This window comes from Drosophila virilis, chromosome 3 (assembly GCF_030788295.1).
Source record: "Drosophila virilis strain 15010-1051.87 chromosome 3, Dvir_AGI_RSII-ME, whole genome shotgun sequence".
NCBI classification, from domain to species: Eukaryota; Metazoa; Arthropoda; class Insecta; order Diptera; family Drosophilidae; genus Drosophila; species Drosophila virilis.
The window spans coordinates 20,003,996-20,025,814 of NC_091545.1; the positions used below are offsets into that span (position 1 = coordinate 20,003,996).

The window sequence follows — 21,819 nt, forward strand, 5'->3', positions numbered from 1 at the left end:
TATGCCCCAAGGTTCCTATGCTAGACCCTTATTTTTAAGACTAGCGCCTCTCTCTTAAATTAGATGATAACGATTTCTGCCCCAAATTTCTGTACTAAACTTCTTCTACTTAATTATGTGACCAAAAGTAGTTAAGCCCAGCTTATCAGTCTTTCCACCTCTTCAAATTTGTTTATCACTTTGAAGAGAGTATTTAGCAATCAAGTAGTTAAGCTGTGAAGATGACAAACAAGTTAGTCAAGTCAAAGTTAACTGGGAAGCACCCGGTTCAAGCCATCAATCAATGTTGGCAACTTGAATACAATCTAAGTTATATTAAAAACTAACCTGTAAACCTTTAAATAAAAAACTAAGACTGTGCCAAAAATGAAAGATAGCTGGAAAGCATAAGCTAATGCAACGATTCACATCACGCAGAGGTCCAATCTGTTATCTTAATAATTTGCAAGGGGCAAGAAATGCTACTAGAAACATGTGGTACATTATGGAAATATGCACAGGAAAAGTTCGCTTGTTGTGCAAATAAAAAAAAAAGAAGTTGATTTATAAACAAACTTCTGCAGCACAAAATTGTTAACTGCCATCAGCAAACATTGAAGAAAACCTCACTTGCAAAATGCCCAACATAAGTCAAAAGTGCTTCGGTCTGGCGGCTAACCAACCACAGCCGGAGCACCATCAACCAGCCAAGTTGCCGGACTGGAATGCAGACCAACAATGGATGTATCTAAGCAGAAGTGAAAATCAACATGAAAACTTTATTGAATGCCAAATAATAAGGAATCCAACCAAAACAGCATAAGTAAGGTACGAAATGTCTGGCACAACAAGAGAAGAAAGAATAGATGCATTTTGAGAATCTTTAAACCTGGAAAGGTACAAAGGTACAATACATTTGAATATATATCGCTAGTAAGTTCCTTTGTACCTAAGTTTCATTTCTGACTTATTGCTCATTTTATATAATTGCTTGATTTAAAACTTGAGTCATAATTGCCAAGTGCGACTAAAATATCTTACTAACAGTCATATTTATATAGTCGTGGGATGTTGATAACACCGACAATGTTGATAATATTTGCATACCTTCCTTTCGACTGATATAACATATATATGACATAGTGGTCTATGCTGATGTACGGCCAAACTGAAGGGCGAGGTATGATAATAACTTTAAGAATGACAGACGTGTTTCTATACAAATAGACAGAATATAGGGATCAAAGACGTCTTCTTCTATACATTCTAGATTCCGATACCAATTTTTAATGATTGCTTTGAAACGCGGCAAAATTTCGATTATGGGAGGACCTACGATCAAAAAATGCCAACTAAACAGCGAACTCTCGGTCAACTGATTATTTTACATTAATTTGGGCAGCACATGATTTACACAATTAATTTTTTTCAGTGCAAGGTAGCATATAGAAACAGCGTGAAGCTACCAGCAATATTGTGCTATCAAAGAGGGAAAATATTTTGGCGTCTGTTACTCATAATACCGCATAGAGGCGTTCAACACGCTAAAAGTCCTCAGTCAAATCAGTTGTTGGCACGAATTTCGCAATAATAAAATATAAAAAAAAAAAAACTAAGAAATAAAAAGTTTTGATGCCGCCGCAACAACCAACGCACAATCGACAAGTTTTGCGCGTTGGCTTAACTTCTGCCACAAAATTTAGTTTCCGGCTTTTGATGGCTTGCAGTTTGTGTTCGTAATATGTATTTGTTGGCTGACGGGTTGCTCGGCTCCTTTGCTCAACTTTAGCTTTCCTGCTCTATATCAAAGATGTCGGCGGCATGGTGTTGCTTATTTGATTTTGCGCAGTTTTTTGTTGTAAACAATCAACGGAAAGACATCAGAAGTCGCCATATGTGCTACACCAAACCAATGTCAAGTATAAAGCCCAAAAATAGGCAAAAGTGCTCGACTGGAATATACCCTTTACCCAGATGTGTTCATTGCACTTTAGCTTCTGGTACTGGATAGAGTTTGGAAATTATTTTGGTAAAACTCATCAAATTTAGATGTCAGAGAGAGCATTTTCTCGATTTGATGCAGAATTTTTATTTTCTGTTTTGACGTGCAAAAGTCGAACCTGGGTAAAACCCGACATGGGTAGATGTTTGCCTAAAAGAGTTTATATCCGAACATATACAATATAACCATTTTCGTTATCAAAAACGAGAGCTCTAATTGGGAAAAGGCACAAAAAATGAACTACAAAAAACGTGATAAAGTGAAAAATGTATTTATTTTTCAACAAGCATTTTCCGATGCGACATTGTCCGCTAACATTCTGGTTAAGCCCGTGGCCCGCAACTGCCGCGCAGCCATATCAATTGTGTATTGTACAAAGTAATAATAAAACTCAAACAACGGTTCCATATTTGTGGTGTAATATATTACGAAAATATACAAAAAAAATAAACGCCTTTGCGGGGGTCAAGTGAACAATGTCGAAAATGCAAGTGGAACCCAAATTTTTTCCAAAAATTCCCGACAATTCACACATAACAGGTCCTATCACCATGCTGCCTACCGTCCCCAAGCAATCTATTAATTGTACATCTCTTAAAAATAAAATGGATAGTATCAAGACTATTCATTCTCACAAGTTTACTCAGATGAAGCCAATTGCTACTGTTGCGACCCATCAAAAAATACTGGATAACTTCTCTAGTTGCATAAATCAAATCAATCAGATTGACAACTGCTAATGAATTTGAGCCGGCAACTTCTCACTGGATAGTCTGAGCCTTGAACCGAATGAAATCTTTAGTATAAATATGAATATCCTACTTCTTAAGGATTGGCCTGTGCGTTTGTCAGCATTCAGTTAGTCAGGACTATAAATAGCGATATTTCCAGCCTGTATGTATATTTTCCGCATATGTATAATACATATTTATAAGTATATACAGCTTTGTCTATTTTTGTCGTTTATGCAATTAATGTCGAGTTTCTATAATGAGCACACAAAAAGCAACTGATGATTGCCAAGCAAAAGGATCCAGCGTTCGGCTTGGACACAGCAGGTGGTCTACCAGACGTATAGAATCGAGGCTTAACAGCATATGCACTATGAGAATGAAGGCCCCCAACTCGGCAATCTGGCTAGCTGTCCTTTATTTATTTATGAATATAAAACAAATGGCAAGAAGTTAAATTGGTTTCGTATTTGTTAGCCTTGTTGACTGGCCGTCTGTTACGCTCCGTTCAGCATGTCTAACTACCATAATGCTTATTGTGCATATCTTCTTATGTGTGAATAAATTTATAATTGAAAATTTATATGTACACAAAGCTGTGAGCTGTGAGCTGACAGCGCCATTAACATAAACGTAAATATAAAGTGAAATATAAGCCAGTCCAGAACTATAAACCCTCAAAAAACTACCACACCAATTCACAACATGTGGCAAACTTTATCGGGCATGCGAATTGTCAGCCAGTCGGAGGATACTTTCAGATGTGTCGACATAAATACATACGTAATTGTGGGCGTTTCTGCATTCCTATTCCCCTAACCAGATGCTTCTTTTACGACAAATTGTGCATTTAATAGTCAGCACACACATGAAACAAGGAAACAAGCGGACATATTTATTACCACCCTCTTCTAGACTCTCCTGTATTTGCAGTGACAAAAAAACTGCATGCCTATCAAAATGTTTGTGTTCTTAAATCTACACTTTCTAACCTCTAAGCAGAATCTCTTGCTTTTGTTTTTTATATTATTAGTCTTACTGAGACTTGGTTAGAAGCGAACTTCTAGACTCTTCACTCTTCAACTTCCGAATACTCTACTCTCAGATCCTGTCCAGCCTACCTTAGCGAAGAAGGAGTACCCATAGCTCTTCAGTCGGATCTCTTTTATCATCTCATCTGGTTACTCTGATCTGAGCCATGCTTGGTGTAATAAATTAATTACGGGAGAAAAAGTTGGTTAGCCAAATAACTTCCCTGTTCCTACCTGACGTAAACGTAATTATGCAGCTTAATCTTTTAGACTTGACAGTAAGCTTTACAGAGTATACAGAGTCTTCTCTACCTCTTATTTAATATTCTAAGCAAGTAGATAGTCTTAGTCTTGTATTCATTGTTGTACTTTGTCAATCATGTCGTACGTTACACAACTGGGCCCCTCGGTCGGCTGGGAGTGCTAGTTGCATCGGGATGCGCGGCAAAATAGGTTTATAATAAAGGAACCGGTTATCATTCTACCAGATTGAAGGGCAGACATACGAGCGTGATTATATAGATTCGATCTGGAATGTATTTATCACCCATAATACACAGCTGATAACTGGCGTAATTACAATTCACATAAGAGACTATAAAAGCTAATTCGAATACGTGTTCAAGCGATGGCTAATGCTGTGTTAGGTCCAAGCAAAGCTCATTAAGCAAGTAAGTAGGTGCCTAGCATATATATTTAATAATGTCTATCAAATGCCATTGATGTAGCCCCAAAAAATAGCAGATCTTACATAAGTTAATTGAATAAGTACACTTAGATTTCTTAAATTACTACACTCGCCTGCGCTTTAGCACAAAGAAAAAGACGATCCCAGAGACAAGTCGAGGTGAATGTATGTCTGTCTGTTTGTATACTCGTTATTACTTCGTCACTCTATCAGTCGATCAGAAGCGTATTTAAAACCGGTTCCCACTTCTGTGAGCTGAGACCGAACAAACAATCGGACATACAAAATTACTGGCCAAAGGTATAATTTGCAGCGGAGATGCAATTAGACTTTCAGGCATTAGTTTCTCCTCCAACGAAATTAATCAGAAACTCAGTCACAAATAAAATCTCTGTTGTTTTTATAATTGTATAAATAAAGTCAAACAAAGCCGAATTAAATGCGCAAAAATACAGATAAATGTTTGAATATTATTAAACATTTGTTCTTGGACATAATTAACTTGATAAAGAACAAAAGCGCCCACAGGTATTTATGCTCATTTATAGCAGATACCTTGAAACCACACTCGGCTCAAGCTAAACGTCAGGCTATCTTCAAAATGCTTTCGACCGCATTTTAAAGTAATTTGCCTAATAAATATTTTATAGCAAAACAGCACAAAATGTTGCTATTTACGTCATCCTAAATGCGGAATCTAAACACCCAAATGTTGGCCAGCAAACAGCCAGTAGGCCCTTTGTGCCTTGGCAGGGGACAGAAGAGCGTGCCAGAGACGCAAGGTTTAGTAAAATGAAACGAAGCATTTGCCTGACATTTCGTCCGTCTGTCCGTCTGTCCGCCTTGCCTGGGTGTCAACACGCCGCAGTAGTTTACAAATTGCATTAACATATCACTTGTATATGAACAGGCAGCAGAACGGCAGCAGCAACAACAACAACAACAGAAACTTCATCAAATATGCGCCTGATTGCAGGCTATTAACAGCATTAAGGATGAGAAATTTAAATAATTCCCACATGAATTAAAATGTTTCTCTTATCGTTCATACATATACATACAGTGAAATGTCTTTGTGAGCTACGCGCTTAAATGAATTTTCCAAACCACATTCATAAATTTAAAAAGATAAATGATAAATATAAATGAAATTTTACAAATATATTTTAATCAAATTTTCTTACAATTTACCTAGTTTTGCAACGCTTTAGGGATGCTTTATCTATGGAGGAGCATACCGTCTCTTTGAGACCTTGACCAAAGTCCAGCCAAGGATGTTGTGTGTTAGTAGAGCTTCCACTGTACATGCTTGTTTTTATAAATGGGTAAAATGGGCGAACCATAGTTCGTACGTTCTGGTTACCACTGCAAAATGAAGCTAAACTGTCATTTGGAGATAAACAGCTTTAAGCTAAATGCATGAAGCTGGCAACGACATGGCGTAAGCATATAAATTACTTATACGCACTGTTGTCTACGCCTGATACCCCACACTTCCACACAAACACCTGTGCTTGCCTACACACACGCACACGCACAGTGTTGTCAACTGTCGCTTTACAAAAGTAGCTAAATATTATCGTTTAGCTATAAATAGCTGAATAACATTAACAAGCTGGTGGTTAACCTGCAAAAGTTATTAATGCATATGCAACATTTCTTGTGTTTTCTTGGATGCAAATAATACAAATTGACCACACCTATTTAAATGATGTGTTCGCAGTCTAGACTATCCATTCCTCCTATTCTACTGATTCCTAGGAAAATGTGCAATATTTTATGACGCAAAGACGCGAAGGATTGCCCTTCTCAGAAAAGCTTCTTCACTGTTTTCTTGCCTATCCTTCTTTGGTAATTTTGCAACACGAGATGCAACATCAGCAATTTATGTACATATACTATACATACGATGAATAATGATGACAAAATCGTCAAGCTCTGTCATCGGCTAGCTCAGATTCGAGCTAGCTAAAAAAAGTAGCTAATTTCAAGAAATGGCTAAATTGGCAGGGCTATCACATATGTGAAGATATGTATGTGCTTTTGTAAATATCGTGGGTTACACTTGTTTGTATAGACTTGTGTGACTGAATGCATGTATGTATGTATTTGTATTTGACATTCATATGCATATATACATATGTATGTATGTACATACAAGTCATCTAGTACGCAGAGAATTGCACAAAAAATGGCTTGGTCTTTCTGTTAAAACAGTTTCTTTAGATGGATTTTAAAGAAACCCACGAGCGAATCTTTAGCTCCATATTTAATCAGTCGCTTTCATTTTCAATTAGACACAAACGATTTTATTTGAAGCTAGAGTCAAAAATATGCGCAGCAGTATTCCATTGTCAAGACAGCGCAGCCTTGTAATTGACAATCAGAGTCGTTGTCATAACCGGCCCCAAGATTTCTGTTTGACTTCACTTTGGTAAACATCCGAAAATGTTTGTGCCCATGCAAATAAATCCGCTCCGGCTATACGAAACACTTGTACGGTGGATTGCAATCAACTTGCGGCTTGAAGCGCTGCTGTTCGCTCAACCGTCGATTTGTCCATTGTAAACAGCTGTTTTCGAGATGTGAATTATTAAGTGTTGAGTATTTTTTTTTTCTTCTCGACTGGCTCGAGCTGGAGCGGCCCGACTATGAATAGCATTTAGCTAGCTTGGCTCATTCGCCGCCAACTGGTTTGTTATGGTGCTGTATGCGCTTGACCTTGTATCTGTTTTAAGTTCTACATCACGTGCAAGGTGCGCAGCGTTCGGGTGGCTCGGTACTGCCAACTAACTACTCATGGGTCATTTTCGGTGAGGTGTGAAAAATGATGCGCTTAGCGAATGTATATAATACACAACTGTGGTTTTTCTCCGCATATTTGTATTGATTTTATTAGCGCTTTGAATGATCATATAAATATATGCAAGCGGCTGTCGAGCCAGTTTTGCAAAAAAAAAAAAAAAAAAAAACTTGTTTAAAACCCATTTTGGTTCGGGTAGCAAAGGGTGCACAACTAAGGTGTACTTGAAAGAAATGTGTAATAACCTTGACTGAAACCGGTCGTCCACTGCCCGACATATTTACATCTCTACCTACAGACATATCTATTTATTTACATTCATACATAAACCGTGCTCAATTGTCGAGCAATCTGCCTTTAAGTGTTGCTGTTTTCATTTCGAATGCATTTTTTTTTCAGCAATTAATTGTGTTGAGTTGAATATATAAACTGTTTTCGTATTATATTATTAGTTAAACGAATCAAAAGAATGAGTATTTGAAGGTCGTACACTAAGCATATCAGAAAAACACATTCTTCCTTTTATACTGCGAATCCATTGGCAATAGCTGAAAATGGGAAAATAATTTTGATAAACATCTCCTAACCCCTAAGGCATATATATTCTTGGTCAGCATCAATAGCTGAGACGTATGTAAGAAAACGTCGATCTCAGATCCTATAAAGCTAGAAATTTGCTATTGAATGTAGCTCCTCATTGTTCCTACCAAAAAAATAAAAATCGATCTTCGAATTGTTTTAAATTGTAAATTACGAAAACTTTTTGAATCTGTCTGAATAGCGCATACCGTTCGAAAATATTTATTTATTATACTTATTAAGGATTTCTCTCTGAATATATAACATTTTATATAAAAGCTTGTGTTGAGCTAATTCGCGCAAAATAAGTTTGATAAATGCCAAACAAAAACAACTTCAATATCGGTGGAAAATAATGATAAACTTTCAATGCAGCATTAACACAGCGAGCGCTAAATTAGCCTCAAATATTCAGAGTCAATGGATGAAGCATTCCATTAGAGAGAACATTTGAAAAATCATTGAATACTCTAGGGGCGGGCCACTTAAGCGAGGTTCGTTAAAAAACACTTGTGCATTTCGCCCACCCGATAAGTTGATTAAATTGCATAAAAGTGGGCCTAGCCGGTCGAGTGTGGTTTGGGTAGGAGGGGCTGCCATTAAACGCATTAGCTGGCGGTTGAGAGGAGCGACAGGCGCTTTGACAGAACTTAGATTGAGATTGAGGGCCGCTAATTTGAATCCGTAATTTCCTTGGCTGCCCGGTGGTAAAGTTGCGCGAAGGCGTAAAACGTTTTAGAACCCTGCAATTTTGTTGCCGTAGTTGACGGCGTTTCTTTTACGGCCGCAGTTTGCTTTGCGCTTTCGCTTCCTTTTGATGGCCCTCACAGCTTGTGGGTGTTGTGCAGTTCCAGCTACATACTTCATCTGATGCGCTTTCCGCCAAGTTGCAACTTTGCATTCACAGTTTATCGACGCATTCGCAACGGTCTATCGCACAAGCAGCAAGTGCAGCATCCCGGCAAACAACGCTTCACCCTGTTTTTTGAGCGCCCGTGTATATGGCATAAGGCTGGGGAACTTAAGCGACGGCAGGTCTTTTGGTCGATTCAGCCCCGACAAATGTAGTTCAAAGTCGTGCAACATCGTAAATCCATCGTTGAACTATAAAATGCCGTCTTATTGCAATTTGTATCTCTTTTAGCAGCTCGCAAAAGAACAGTTCAGCGGTTGGCTTTGCGCTTTGCCCAGTTGCTTTAGCCCCTGAGCTCTCTTAATCCGATTTAGTTACATTTTTTTCCATGTTGTGTGCTGTTCAGCGATTACGCTTGCTTATTCCTCTTCCTACTTGCCTTTTCTACTACATTTGATTATTTTATTTTAGCCCGTCGCACCCCAAAGGCTTAGCATTTTTATACCCTATACCAAAGTATTAATAATGGGTATAGGGTATCATATTCGACTATAAGCAATCATCTAACATCGTATAGATTTGGAGCTGCTATTTTTCCAAATAGCACGACTTGTAATTCTTCAAAATCAATATTTCCTGCAATTTGTGAGTCATTCAATCAAAATTTTGCAATTATGTATCTATAGACGAAAGTAGTTTTCGCTCTTTATACTTTGGACACTCTATACTCGGGAAATGCTTAAATATAGCTATAATCAAGTTCTTCAAATTGACAAGAAAGCGTTTTCTGTAATATACAGACAGACGTGCGCAGGTTCTAGAAAAGTATATACAAATCAAGAAACTTTTATTTGATAGATCCCGAAGAAGCTACCCCTAGTCGGGCATTCCCGACAGAGTTATGTTACTTGCTTATTTTTTATAGGGTTTTATAAAGCTTTATAACGATTTTTATATAATTACATAAGATATGCGTAATTATATATTGCACAAAGCTGAAGAAAGGAGCTTAAACACAGTAACCATGACCTACGCCTTATGAGAAGTATATTGAAAACTCAACTCGTCGAATATTACTCTAATCCTTGATTCTAGAATGGATTCTAGATGCTCAGTTTGTTAGAAACCAAAATAATAAGGATGTAGCCATGCCGTCTGAGCTCTTCCTTCGTCAAAATGTACGAATATTTCGTGGTTGCCTTAGCATCAGTTTTCCTCTGTTTATGGCCTATTTGCATTATGAATTATTTATTTTACTATTCCAGCTGCCACCACAAACGAAAAATATATGCGCCGAAAAACGAAACAGAATGCAAACTGAAACCAAAACGAAATGCAAACATTTTGCCAAGAGTTGTACTTGACGTCACCTGCGCGATAAACGTGATAGAAGCAGAAGAAACCAGGCCGAGGAGACACCAGAGCTGAGGTGCACGAAATATGCGAAAAGTGTTTGTTCGTATTAAATTTATGAATATTATATTTGTGTATTCCAGGAAGGTATCGCGAGCAAACGTAAAGCATCCTACTGTTTAGCCGTGCTAAACTTTGTCTATAAATTGTTTGTTTGCTGTTGTTGCTGTTGTTGTTGCGAGCACTTTACGGCCTGGTTCACTCCCAGAAGGAGTTATAAATGGGCGGCAAGAGAAGAGCAGGAGCCCGACGCCAATTGCAATTCGCTTTGGGGCATAATTTTGGGTCGAGTGGTTTATTTCTGATGCAACATGAAATAAAATATCGACTTGATATTATCTATGTACTTGAAATGTGCCTTAAGCAGGCGATGTTCCTTTAATGTTCACGTAATAAATATATGAATACAAATTATAATCGCTTTGGAAGTTTATTTAGCGGAAAGGAAATGCGAATACGTATCAATGTTTGGCTCTTTCCATCGTCTTTATGATTCTTATTTATTTCCTTCAATAGGGTTAGATATACTATATGTACTATATATACTATATACTAGATAAGATGATTGGCTAATATGTTCTGTGTTCGTGCATTAGATCGTAGAGGAATTGGACAGATGTTGGTAAAAGCTTAAATGCTTTTCGTCGCTTTGAACGGAATATCGCCAATAACTTATTCCGATTCTTCAAATCATTATTGGGGGGGAATGTATATTTTTCCAAGCGAATTGTTGCGCCTTTTCGCTGTATCAGAGTTGGGAGAGTGGGATCAATGCAATTTTGATAAAATGTGCAAGGAACGCAGCCGGAAAAACAAACACCTAACACAAACAATTTACATTGAAGCAACCAACCAAATGAAAAACGGCTGTGCAAATTAATTTTACTTTGAACATAAAACTGCAACAGTAAAGCGTCTCAGTCAGCAAAAAACAAAAGCAGCTACAACAGGGGCAACGCACAGCCAAACCTTTGAGATATGTTCTATATGCGAGAATTGGGGGCGGACCATCAGAGAAGAAATAAGTGCTCGCACACAACTCAAAGAAGTACCGAAGCAAAAGTTTGCAGCATAGGCGAGCAGCTACTCCAAAAATTTGTATAAAACAAAAATACTGCGAAAAGCTGAGAGAGAACTGCAAAGAAAGTAAAGTTGCAATATACATTAAGCCAAAGCCTCTGTCCCATATAATGAGTGCTGCAATATGTAAGGGCTGCGACGAGCAGCAACATTTCCGCTGTCCAGATACCATTCTTTGTCTCGTTTATTGGCAAGTGCAATATACTAGTATGAAATGATATAAATTTGAAGCTAGTTATAGTTTGCTTGGCGTTCGACGTCTTTAACTAAGTAGTTGCTCAGCTTTTGTTTAAATTTAATTTTTCTAATGTCACTCGCAGCGCTACTTTTCATTGCTCGCGTTTTCATCCCTATTGCCATGCCCCCCGCTTCCGACGACATTCTCTGACAACAGCATCTCACAAAAGCACAAGCGTGCTTTGGACGGTGGTATCCGACGAAGAGATACTCTGTAACTCATATGCGTTTCTTATTATTTGTTGCACAAAAAAACACAAGCGGAAATTTGGGAATTTGTGGAAAATATTAATTGATAAGAACTGCGAATCAGATTTATTTATATATTTTATTTCATTATTATACACCTTGAAACAAGTCCATTTGACCCTGTCTCAACCAGATTTCACGGGGTATAACAAAAGACAAAATTTATCGCAAATGAAAATTAATTAAATTTAATGGAGCGTAAAAAGTTGAATTTTTTTCGGAACGTATATGTACAAAGTGGGACGCTTTGAAAGTTTGAATGAAAGTTCACGGTTTCATTAAAAATGCACTTTCGCGCAGAACATGCTTAGCCCCTACATACACACACACACTCACACACACACACACACATATGTTGATTTAAACATACAAAGGATACTCCTCATACCCCACTTAAGAAACAATTTCTAAGCGAGAACATTTTCTAAAGAGAACACCTAGCTTGTAGGCTTATCAATAATATATATATATATCTGTATATAAAGCTATTTGTTCCACCCGACTGACCGACTGACTGACTGACTGATTGGGGGTCAATGCTCAGCCCAAAAGCGGCAATTTTAATTATCTAAATTATATTTCGACTTCGACATTTTCAAAAAAATGTTAAACAAAACAAACTTGAATCGGTCAAAGCTGGCAAATATAAATTGTCTTGACTAAGTGCAGACCTGAAAACTAAAACACTTTTAAGAGCTTCCCTTTTGGTCAAAAGTTAGCATAAAGATTGAACAATTCGGCTTCCAAAGCAACCTCATAGCAGCCCTATTAGTGTACTTTGCCGATGACGTCACTCATGGGGCTTAAAGTGTCGGATCTACATGTTGGAAGTTTTCCGGCGCAATTTCAGCAGCAGTTGTCAATTTATCCATTGGATTTTATTCACAAGCTAAGGCCCAACAGTAATAAGTTAAATAAGTAAGAGGGCTTTGTCGCGGGTGACGAGTTGCCGTTACAATTATTTAAGCGTTTTCCCTTATGCATAAAATTCCCAATCACTTACGTAAAGCCGGAGCCAAGCATTGGCGTACCAAGCACAGCTAGCCCCGATTTAAGCGGCGGAAAATTTATTTAAATTTTTGTTAGAAAATAAATAAGAAAAAATAATAATGTTTTCTGTGGCGCAATTATTCTTATATGTTATGGCATGCACAATTAATAATACAATTATTATTATTATTAATGTGATTATTATTATTATTGTGTCACACATTTCATATAACATCTATAGAGCCGTGCCCAAATGTCTGAAAATTGCTTAAAGTAACTTCCAATTTCATTTTGCCAATATTTACCTATGGTAAAGTAGTTAAATTTTGTATACGCACAAACTATTACCTGGAAATTCTATTAAATCTCAGCGAAATGTGAAGTGAAGCGGGTAAAAATCCCAAATGGATTCGTTCAAAGCACACACATAGAAAAATGTGATGGTCAGTCGAAAATGTAAATAAGCATTTGAGGAGCAGTAAATAACACAACTACGTAATATTTCACCGAAGTCGAGCGCTCCAAATAAGCAATTTTTCATGTTTTCGTTGATTTTTTTTTTTACTTAGACCGCATTTTAAATACTAGCAGGTATTTTGCGGCTTGGCTGAGACAATTGTTTTTTTTTTCCTGTAATTTAAAGCAGTTTTTAACACTTTACCCCTGAAACCACGTTTCAGCCGACATTGTGCATAAATCTTTGAAATGAGTTGAACGTCGATCGATAGGTTTAAAACCATACTTTTTCGTCATTTCCCTTTCGGCTAATCCACCGATATGGGTGGAAAATTGAGTTCAAGGCTATTTAGCCAGTAGTTTAATTTCTAGCAATTTCTCTTATCTGCCGGAAAAATGTGTAAACATCGGACAATACAGTTTTCATTGGAATGTGTTAGACGAGTTCCCTTTCGTCGGCTGTCGAAGCGGCGCGCAGTGTATCAAATTACAAGTGTCCAGTGAATAAAACAAAAGGCAAAGCACTAAGAAACCTTTTTTAACAACACTACAATTACAAAAAAAAAGGGTTCTGCCCAAGCCACAGCTTAGAAGTCACTGCTGGCTGATACCCTGTAATTTCAATGTTTGTATAAAAATTACATTTAAAACTTAGCCAATCTCGAACTATACTAAAGAGTTTTTATATACTGCTTCATAATTCAAAAAGGCAGTTTCAATTATTGTACGCAGGGTAACTCTTAGTCGAGCCCTGCCCACTGCACTTCTGCTTGGCTACTTGGCGGGAGATTGTAAACTTCGGAAACCATGTTTTTGCTGTGGTATCCGTGGCCAAAAGCGGCAAAGCCAAATCCTCGATGCAAATTTCATTTTGAACATAAACTTATAATCATAAACAAACCAGAAACGCCTAAAAAACATTCACACTAGTCGAGAGGGTCATGTGCAATCCTTGTACGCCCCAACCCAAGGATCCCAGCACAGTTGCTCTTCCGCTGCAACGAGTACGCCGGACGCCCAGCGCAAGATAAACTGTACGTCTTGGAGCGCACATGATCCCCTCCAGGCCTCAACTCCACTTTGCACTTCAAATTGCTGGGGGAATGCGCGCCAAAGTGTCTGCATAAATGTGTGTGAATATGTGTGCGAGTGTGTGCGTCTGTGTGTGCATACATGTGTGTGTATGTGCTTTGACTGCTGACATTTTTGCATGTTTGTCTCGCAAATTATGCGTCGCGCACAAACAAAAGCGGAAACGGAGCTGCCGGCTGCACTGGAACACTTTTTGGTGCTGATGACGGCTCTGGGTTTGAATTGAGGTTGTGTGCCGTTTGCGGCTGGGCTATGCGGACCTCATTTTTTACACGGCCGTACTTTGGCGCGTATTCCCATTCTGCTCATTTTGCGTTTCGCTGCGAGCCGGAAATAGTAATTGCAACATGGCGCTGGCTCCCCAGCGCAATAGTTGCAACTGGAAAGAATGCATTTGAAAAGCTCAACGGCCGCGAAAAAAAATGTCATTTGAGCCAACCCCTCGTTCCGCCCGTTAACAAAGTGTTAGCAAACACAAATCTCACACCGAGTTACTAATTTTGCATAGTGTGTTTGCTCTTTTTTCAGCAGGAGCTAACCCCTTGCGTTTTAATGATCAGCGCGAGGGGTCGCTTTTAACAAATCCCAACCAAGAAGCAGGCAGCATGTGACCTTTTTTTTACGCTCACTTAATGATAAAATGATAAATCGGAATTTTGACAATAAACCGAGTACTTAAACAAATCACTTGCCCATAAAAACAATCATATCTAACCTTATTTGCCTGCTAATATGGAATTGTCTCTTTTCAATATTGAAAATATGCGTCAACCCAAGGATTTAACTCATGGAGCTCATTCGTAAATCCACCAAATGTACATTGCTTTGCTGTCAAGCAGTTGTATTTCCCCAATAACATAGGCTAGTTCTTCAGTTCTCCAGGCCGCCCAGCCAAACATCCATCCATTAAGTGCTTCCGTTCCGCGCATGTTTCCATATAGTTAAACCATGCCCATTTATTTCAGCCGATAAGTCTGAAGAGTTGTCATCGTCATGCATAAAAGTATTCGTCAACCGTTTGCCTTTTGGACTCTTACTCGTATACGCTGCTTTGGGCTTCCTTTACTCATTCTCTTATCCTTACGTCGACCCAAATTTGCCTTAAAATAGCTTAATGTATTTGTATACCCTGTGCCTATTGATGGGCAAAAAAGTGCTTTGTGGTCTTATGCAAATGTTTGTAACAGGCAGCTTGTTCTTAATCAGGATTTGTGTGCCTTTCCATGTTTCCATTTGTATGAACGCGCCAATCTCAGAGACAATAAGACCTAGACCTAGTATACACAGATCTCAAACAATTAACTTTTTGGATTCACCCATATTCCCGTTCTGTTACCCCAAAATTTAAAGTCTAGCGCTTGGAAAATACACAGCTGGATTCCCTGTCAAAGCCCGGAACATTCCATAAGAATCGGATTATAAGCACCGACCTTCCAGAATTCAAAATGAATTTCCCTGAAAGAAGAAGCACAATCGCAGCATAAACCTGTGTAGGGGATTATGTGTATGTATGTGTATGGGAAAAAGCTGAAATGTTTGTAAGCGAAGCTTGGCACTGGTTACAGGGCATCACCTAGGCGGGCATTCGCGACTTGAAGTTAACTTGTTATTCTACGTATTTAACTAAACAAATAAATTACTGAAGGCATGTTTTTCTCAGTGTTTTTTTGTCGGCTTGTTCACAAATTGTCTTTCGGTACATATTGTTCTATTTGTAAGTGTTAGTTTGTATCTGAGTGATTTGTCAGTAGGCAGCCATAAAAATAATTACCAGATTTTTACTATTGTTTTCAAACGAACTGCCTAGGCAAGTATTTATACTTTCGACCATATATATGTACATAATATGATTAATTTATGTATGTAGGATCCACTCTTTCTGCCAGGTATAAACTTTACTGTGAACTTCGATTTATTGCTTTGCTTATTTATGAAAATGTGTCAGGGTTTCAAGGATTGGAACCCCCTAAATATGATTCTATGATTGTCTATATGGGATAGAATGTGATGTTTCATTTGAATGGGTATAACTTATATTTATATAAAGGGAATATAAGTTGGAACGCAAATAGAAATGTGCTTTAATCTCCGGCAATGGCATGCAGAAGAAATAATATTTTATATTTGAAAGCCAGAGTAGGCGTGACCGGATGACTTATGACAGAATCTTGGGCGGAGGTCCTCGCTAGATAAAGCCAATGTACTAAAAAGCACATCAAATTGACAATTGGCGCTCCAAAAGTGCAATAAAAATCAAGCTCTATCCCAAATTTGTCATATCCTTTATGTTTCCTGCAAATTTACTGCACTTCCGTGTTGTGTGACTCAATCAACATTTCCATCGCCAATGCTTAAATCAGAAAACGAAAGCCTGCAGAAATTACGCAAGTCGAATATTTTTAGAAATGGCTGCAATCAGCGCTACACTTATTCGGCCCAAAATCTGCAATACTGTACATACATACATGTACATACATTAACTATATATGTATGCTAAAATTCTGTTAAGCTATACATTGGACAATATTATCTTATCTTTATCTTCCTCTTCAAGGTTGGTTTCATACAGAAGGATGGACTAACGGACGGGAGTTGCACCAGCCCAATGCTTAATACTTAATTATAATAATAATAACAATAATAATAATAATAATAATAATAATAATAATAATAATAATAATAATAATAATAATAATAATAATAATAATAATAATAATAATAATAATAATAATAATAATAATAATAATAATAATAATAATAATAATAATAATAATAATAATAATAATAATAATAATAATAATAAAAATAATAATAATAATATCAATAATAAGAATTATAATAATAATAATAATATTAATAATAATAATAATATTAATAATAATAATAATAATAATAAACAAAATATTATTATTAATAATAATTTATTGAGAGTCGCTCGACTTTTCTGATTATTAGAGTTTTTGCCAACTTATAAGTTCTCAACTTTGTGATTGATATTAGTATATAGATTTGTTTCCCCCAACAGATGTCTAATAAAACAATATTTTCCCAAACTTCATCTTAGAGATCTTGAATACGAATTGTGGTTAAATTCAGATTTTGAATCGACACAAGCAAATTGGCTTAACGAATCTGCGAGGGTACACTATCTTCGGTATATCCACAATAATTAACTTATGCAAACAGAGATATTCAAATGTGTGTGTGCATAGCAAAACTTTGTACACAAGTAAAATAAGTAAGTAGTATGCACACTTGCCTCTATTTTTAAGAGGTCTATCACATTTTTCCTTGAACTAAGCCCGGGCTATGGCTACGTTCCATTGTATATCGTTTGAAGGCCTAAATAATATCAAATCAAAAGACCAGCGAACAGCACAGCTCTCAGCACTCTATGCAACTGGCTTCTACTTTTGATTGTTGAGGCTGTGTACTCGCTGCGTCTTTGGCATTTTTTTATTTTTATTTATTTTTTTTTTTTTTTCTTGTTATTCAATTGAATTTATGACATGGGTAGATAATGCACAGATTTTCGAATACATTACGTACTTATTAACACTTTTCTATTCGCCTATAATGACAACTATCTAGCAAGTGTCAAGCTAAACAGAATTGAGGTTTATTCAATTTTAATTGTTGCGCATTGAAAATGTTTGCCAATCGACTTTGCCGTATAAGGCCCCATAAAGCAATAGACCCAATAAACGTCGACATATGTATGCAAGTAAACAGAGTTAGGTTAGGTAACCTAACCTAAGTAAACAAACACACAATTGCATTTTCTTTTTTCTGTTTAATTGCTTAATTTAATTTGCATGAGCAAAATTAAAAAAAAATAAAATAAAACCAACAAAAACTTACCTCAGTTCTTTTGTTCAGGCGTAGCAATGTGTTTCGCAAGTACTATGTATGTATAAACAACACACACACATGGGCACATGTACATATGTATGTATATGTTTCCAATTTTTTTTTTTTTTTTTTTTTTGTTGTTTTTTAACACTTCACTGGCTATTTTCGTGTTTCAGAACACGGCTGGCAAACTTTTAGAATGGTTAATCAATGGCCGATTGCCCCGTTGATTTCAAAATAGTTTTGTTTTTTTGTTGTTTTGTTGTTGTTGTTGTTGTTTTATTAATTATTATGGCTCTTTTGTGCACCTCAGCATAACAGAACGGCACGAATGCGTCATTTATATTTCCACAGCGATTTTGAACGCACTTGTTTATGTTTGGCGGCTGCTGTTGCTGCTGCTGCGACGGGCATAAATATTCGCAAAAAAACTCGAAACAACTTTACAATAAACGACTGCAGCTTTGCTGCCAAAAAGCTGCCCAGAACTTTTCTGCCCAGCTGGTTTGAACTCCGTTAGACGACTGAAGCGCCAAGCGCCAAATCACAATTTTATAAGCGCCCTGTGTAGCCGAAGCTCAGCTTCGTGTCTATTGCTATGCGCATGTGCTGAATTTCAGACAGAAATATAAACACAAAGCAGCTGGTTCTCGTTCTACTGAGCTTGCGGTCGCTCAGCTGTTTTTGGCAAAAGCCGGCAACAACAATAGCCGAGACTGAGACCTGGAGTCTCGGTAAGGCAATGGCTGGTTGGGCGGACCAGTTGGCTGACTGAGCGATGCAAATATTGAAGTTCAACAGCAATGGCAGATCTCGGTTTATGGATACTTAATTCTTTTTGCAGAATCAATGCGCTAAATAGCAAAACCAATTGCCACACACGAGCATTCCCAGCATGACTATACTCCGTTCTTAAAGTTATGTGTAAGCCTGCCAATTGGCATTTTTACAGATTCTTTACATGAGGCAAACCCACCTCTCTAATGAGGTTTTATTAACATTAACAGATCTAGGCAATTAACAGTGCCCAAAAGAGAGCGAATCTGCATGAATATCGTTATGCTAAGCTTAACATAATCTGTTAATGAACCTTTGACAAATTTTATGATATGAAGGGGTAATAAGCGTTTTACATTTATAGTTCATACATTTTGTATAAACATAATACTTTTTTTTTTTGTTTATCAAATAACAAACAGACAAAAAGCTGCATTAAAAGTTTTGCTAGTTTTTCGGATATCTAAGATAAAAATGGCAGAAATTACTGGCACACTGTAAACACATGTATTGATGTATATGGTTATATATGCACATACATATATATTTATATACGCATATATTGCATTCTTTATTCTTAATTGGTTTTTTATGCTAGCCATAAGAAATCGCTATTATATATTTAAAATTTATAATAATTATTGAAATTAGATATTTTTCATGAATTTTCTCTGAGTTTCTTTTTTGTGTTCATATATATATGGGAATGCATGTATCCATATATGTATGCACATACAGATATTCCGTCTGTCTGAGCTGGCAAGTTTCTATACAAACAATTTTCGCAACAACAACAGCTTTCTGCGCAGTATCTAAACCGATCAAATAAAAAAAAAAGGTAAAAAACTCGCCAAACTCGATTTAATTAGACGTTATATATTCGCAAGTCCTGAACTTAAAGCGAAGTATCTGTCTATATATTTACAATAAAAATGTTTTGTTTTGAGTTTATTGAACCGCTATAAAAATATATTTTTTTGCAATTTTTGGTAACGCAAAAATGATGATTTGAAAACTGAGTTGAAAATACGTTTAATTGATATGTATACAAATGTTAATTAACATTCAAATTTGTAGAGATATTTAATTGTTTATATCTAAAGCTTGTCTTAATTCTTGTAAGAATAAATCTCTACATATGTATAAAATTCACATATTAAGTTAATTTTTTAATGCCCCTGTAATTAGTTAACAACATACAGCCTAAACATTTTATTGCCGTTATCTATAAACTTCATAATAAAAAATCGGACAATAAACAGCGAAATTAGTATGAAATGTTTTGATTAGCATGGGATCAGCTTTAAATACATTGTCAAAGGTTTTTGTAAGCATTATAGGTTCATAAATTTAGAGTCCCCTATTAAGTTTATCAGCAAATATTAAACGCTATCAAATTCCGTTGCACAGTGTAAAATATATGTAAAGGACGGTTGGTGCATGTTTTCAAATTGTTAAAAAATAACGGCTCACTCATATCTATACATACAAATTCTAAAGCAAAGAGTGATATCGCATTACAGGCTTTGTCCGTAAGCAGAATCGTGGAGAGCGTTGCCAGCCTGCTAGCTTGAAAGGCTGCCAGACTGTACAGATCTTAATACATAAACCATATGCATGCATATGTATGTGCATAGGCGCATGTGTGTGTTCGTATGTAATATATTTATGTGTGTGTAATTTACAGTTAAGCTTGTCCCTCGCATTTCCCTTTTGTGAACGTATTTTTATTGAACTCTTGTAATATTATTTTAAAAGTAAAGTATAATGGATCGCTATAACCGTGCCTGGAGAGGTAAATCAAAATAATTTATAGCTGTGAACATTAATTCAGATAAAAAAAAAACTTGCACGCAGATCCTAGGTCCCCACTGACGCCCCTAACGCCACTTACAACGCGCGTGTTTAATTTCGATGTGACACCGTCGCCACCAAGGCCCAACTTGAGGAGGCCAAAAACCGAAATGAAGTTTCGAAGGCCCAAGCTTAGCCATCTTACCGTGCCGCATCAGACAGCGGAAACAAGGCGAGGTTCAACTGGGGATTGGGGCCCGAGACACTTCTCGCAGGATTTTATGCGTATTCGATCGGTTTTTTCGCCAACGGCTCAAAGCACGGCGTCTCAAACTGTGACAACCACGCCGAAGCCCCATGCCCAATCCACTCAACAAACTGGCGGAACAGCTGCAGTAACCCATTCAAAACGCCAGTTCAAGTGCAGCTCTCCCGTGGATCAGCCTACACTCAGTCCCCGTGTCAGTTCCCTGCTCAGTCGCACTGGAAATGAGCACTTGACCGAATTGTTTACACGTCAAGAAATTGATCTGCAAGTACTTATACAGATGACATTGGAAGATCTGGAGTCTCTTGGCGTTCGGGGCGTCAAGGAATTGAAATTAGCTATCGATGTTATCAAATTTGCCAAAAAGTTCTTTTAATTGTGTTCTCATGTTCCTAACTGTAACCCACGTTCATTATTGTACCCAATTTTATATGTGTCCAATTTATTAATAAGAAATAATTGTTTTACTGAATATATGTCGATCATTTGTGAAACTGATTTTAATTTTGTTATGCATTATCATTCTTTCTAATCATGACTTGGTTTAATCTTGTGGAAACGGGGACAGATATCTAAAAGTGAAATATTCTGGATATGTGTTTATATGAAAACTCGTACGACGGAGGCACTAGGAGGTTTGACAGACAAATAAATGTATATACTTTATGGCTTCGGGCTCGGGTTTTAGAAATAATTGATCTACTCCCCAGCACAAAAAACGGATGGATACTTTTGTGCCTGAAATGTGTTGAAATAAATCGAATACTGTTTGCAGTTTTTCTTATAAATACAAAAAAAAATACTATTTATATTGTTGTTTATAACATATAAGCAATGCCGCGGTCTAAAGTCCGAATTGTCGGCGACTTTGTTTTTGTATATAAAAGTTCAAATGCTTGTTACAGCAGCTGAAGCAAGGTACAGGGTATCTCTAAGGCGGATACA

The 21,819-nt window shown here is 37.0% G+C and overlaps 2 protein-coding genes across 2 annotated transcripts in view; one reads left to right on the plus strand and one right to left on the minus strand.

The window, feature by feature from the left end:
- Positions 1-18,559, minus strand: part of LOC6622736 (Ig-like and fibronectin type-III domain-containing protein 1) — a 40,942-nt gene extending 22,383 nt beyond the window's left edge. The window contains exon 1 of the mRNA XM_002047964.4: positions 18,045-18,559. The gene's annotated coding sequence lies outside the window, so the exon portion shown is untranslated. The remainder of the gene's footprint in view (positions 1-18,044) is intronic.
- A 1,894-nt stretch (positions 18,560-20,453) lies between these two features.
- gnu (giant nuclei) lies at positions 20,454-21,372 on the plus strand. The gene is made up of 2 exons (XM_002047965.4): positions 20,454-20,607; positions 20,670-21,372. The coding sequence occupies exons 1-2, from the start codon at positions 20,580-20,582 to the stop codon at positions 21,248-21,250; spliced, it is 609 nt and encodes a 202-aa protein (XP_002048001.1). The 5' UTR covers positions 20,454-20,579; the 3' UTR covers positions 21,251-21,372.
- The last annotated feature ends 447 nt before the right edge of the window (positions 21,373-21,819 follow it).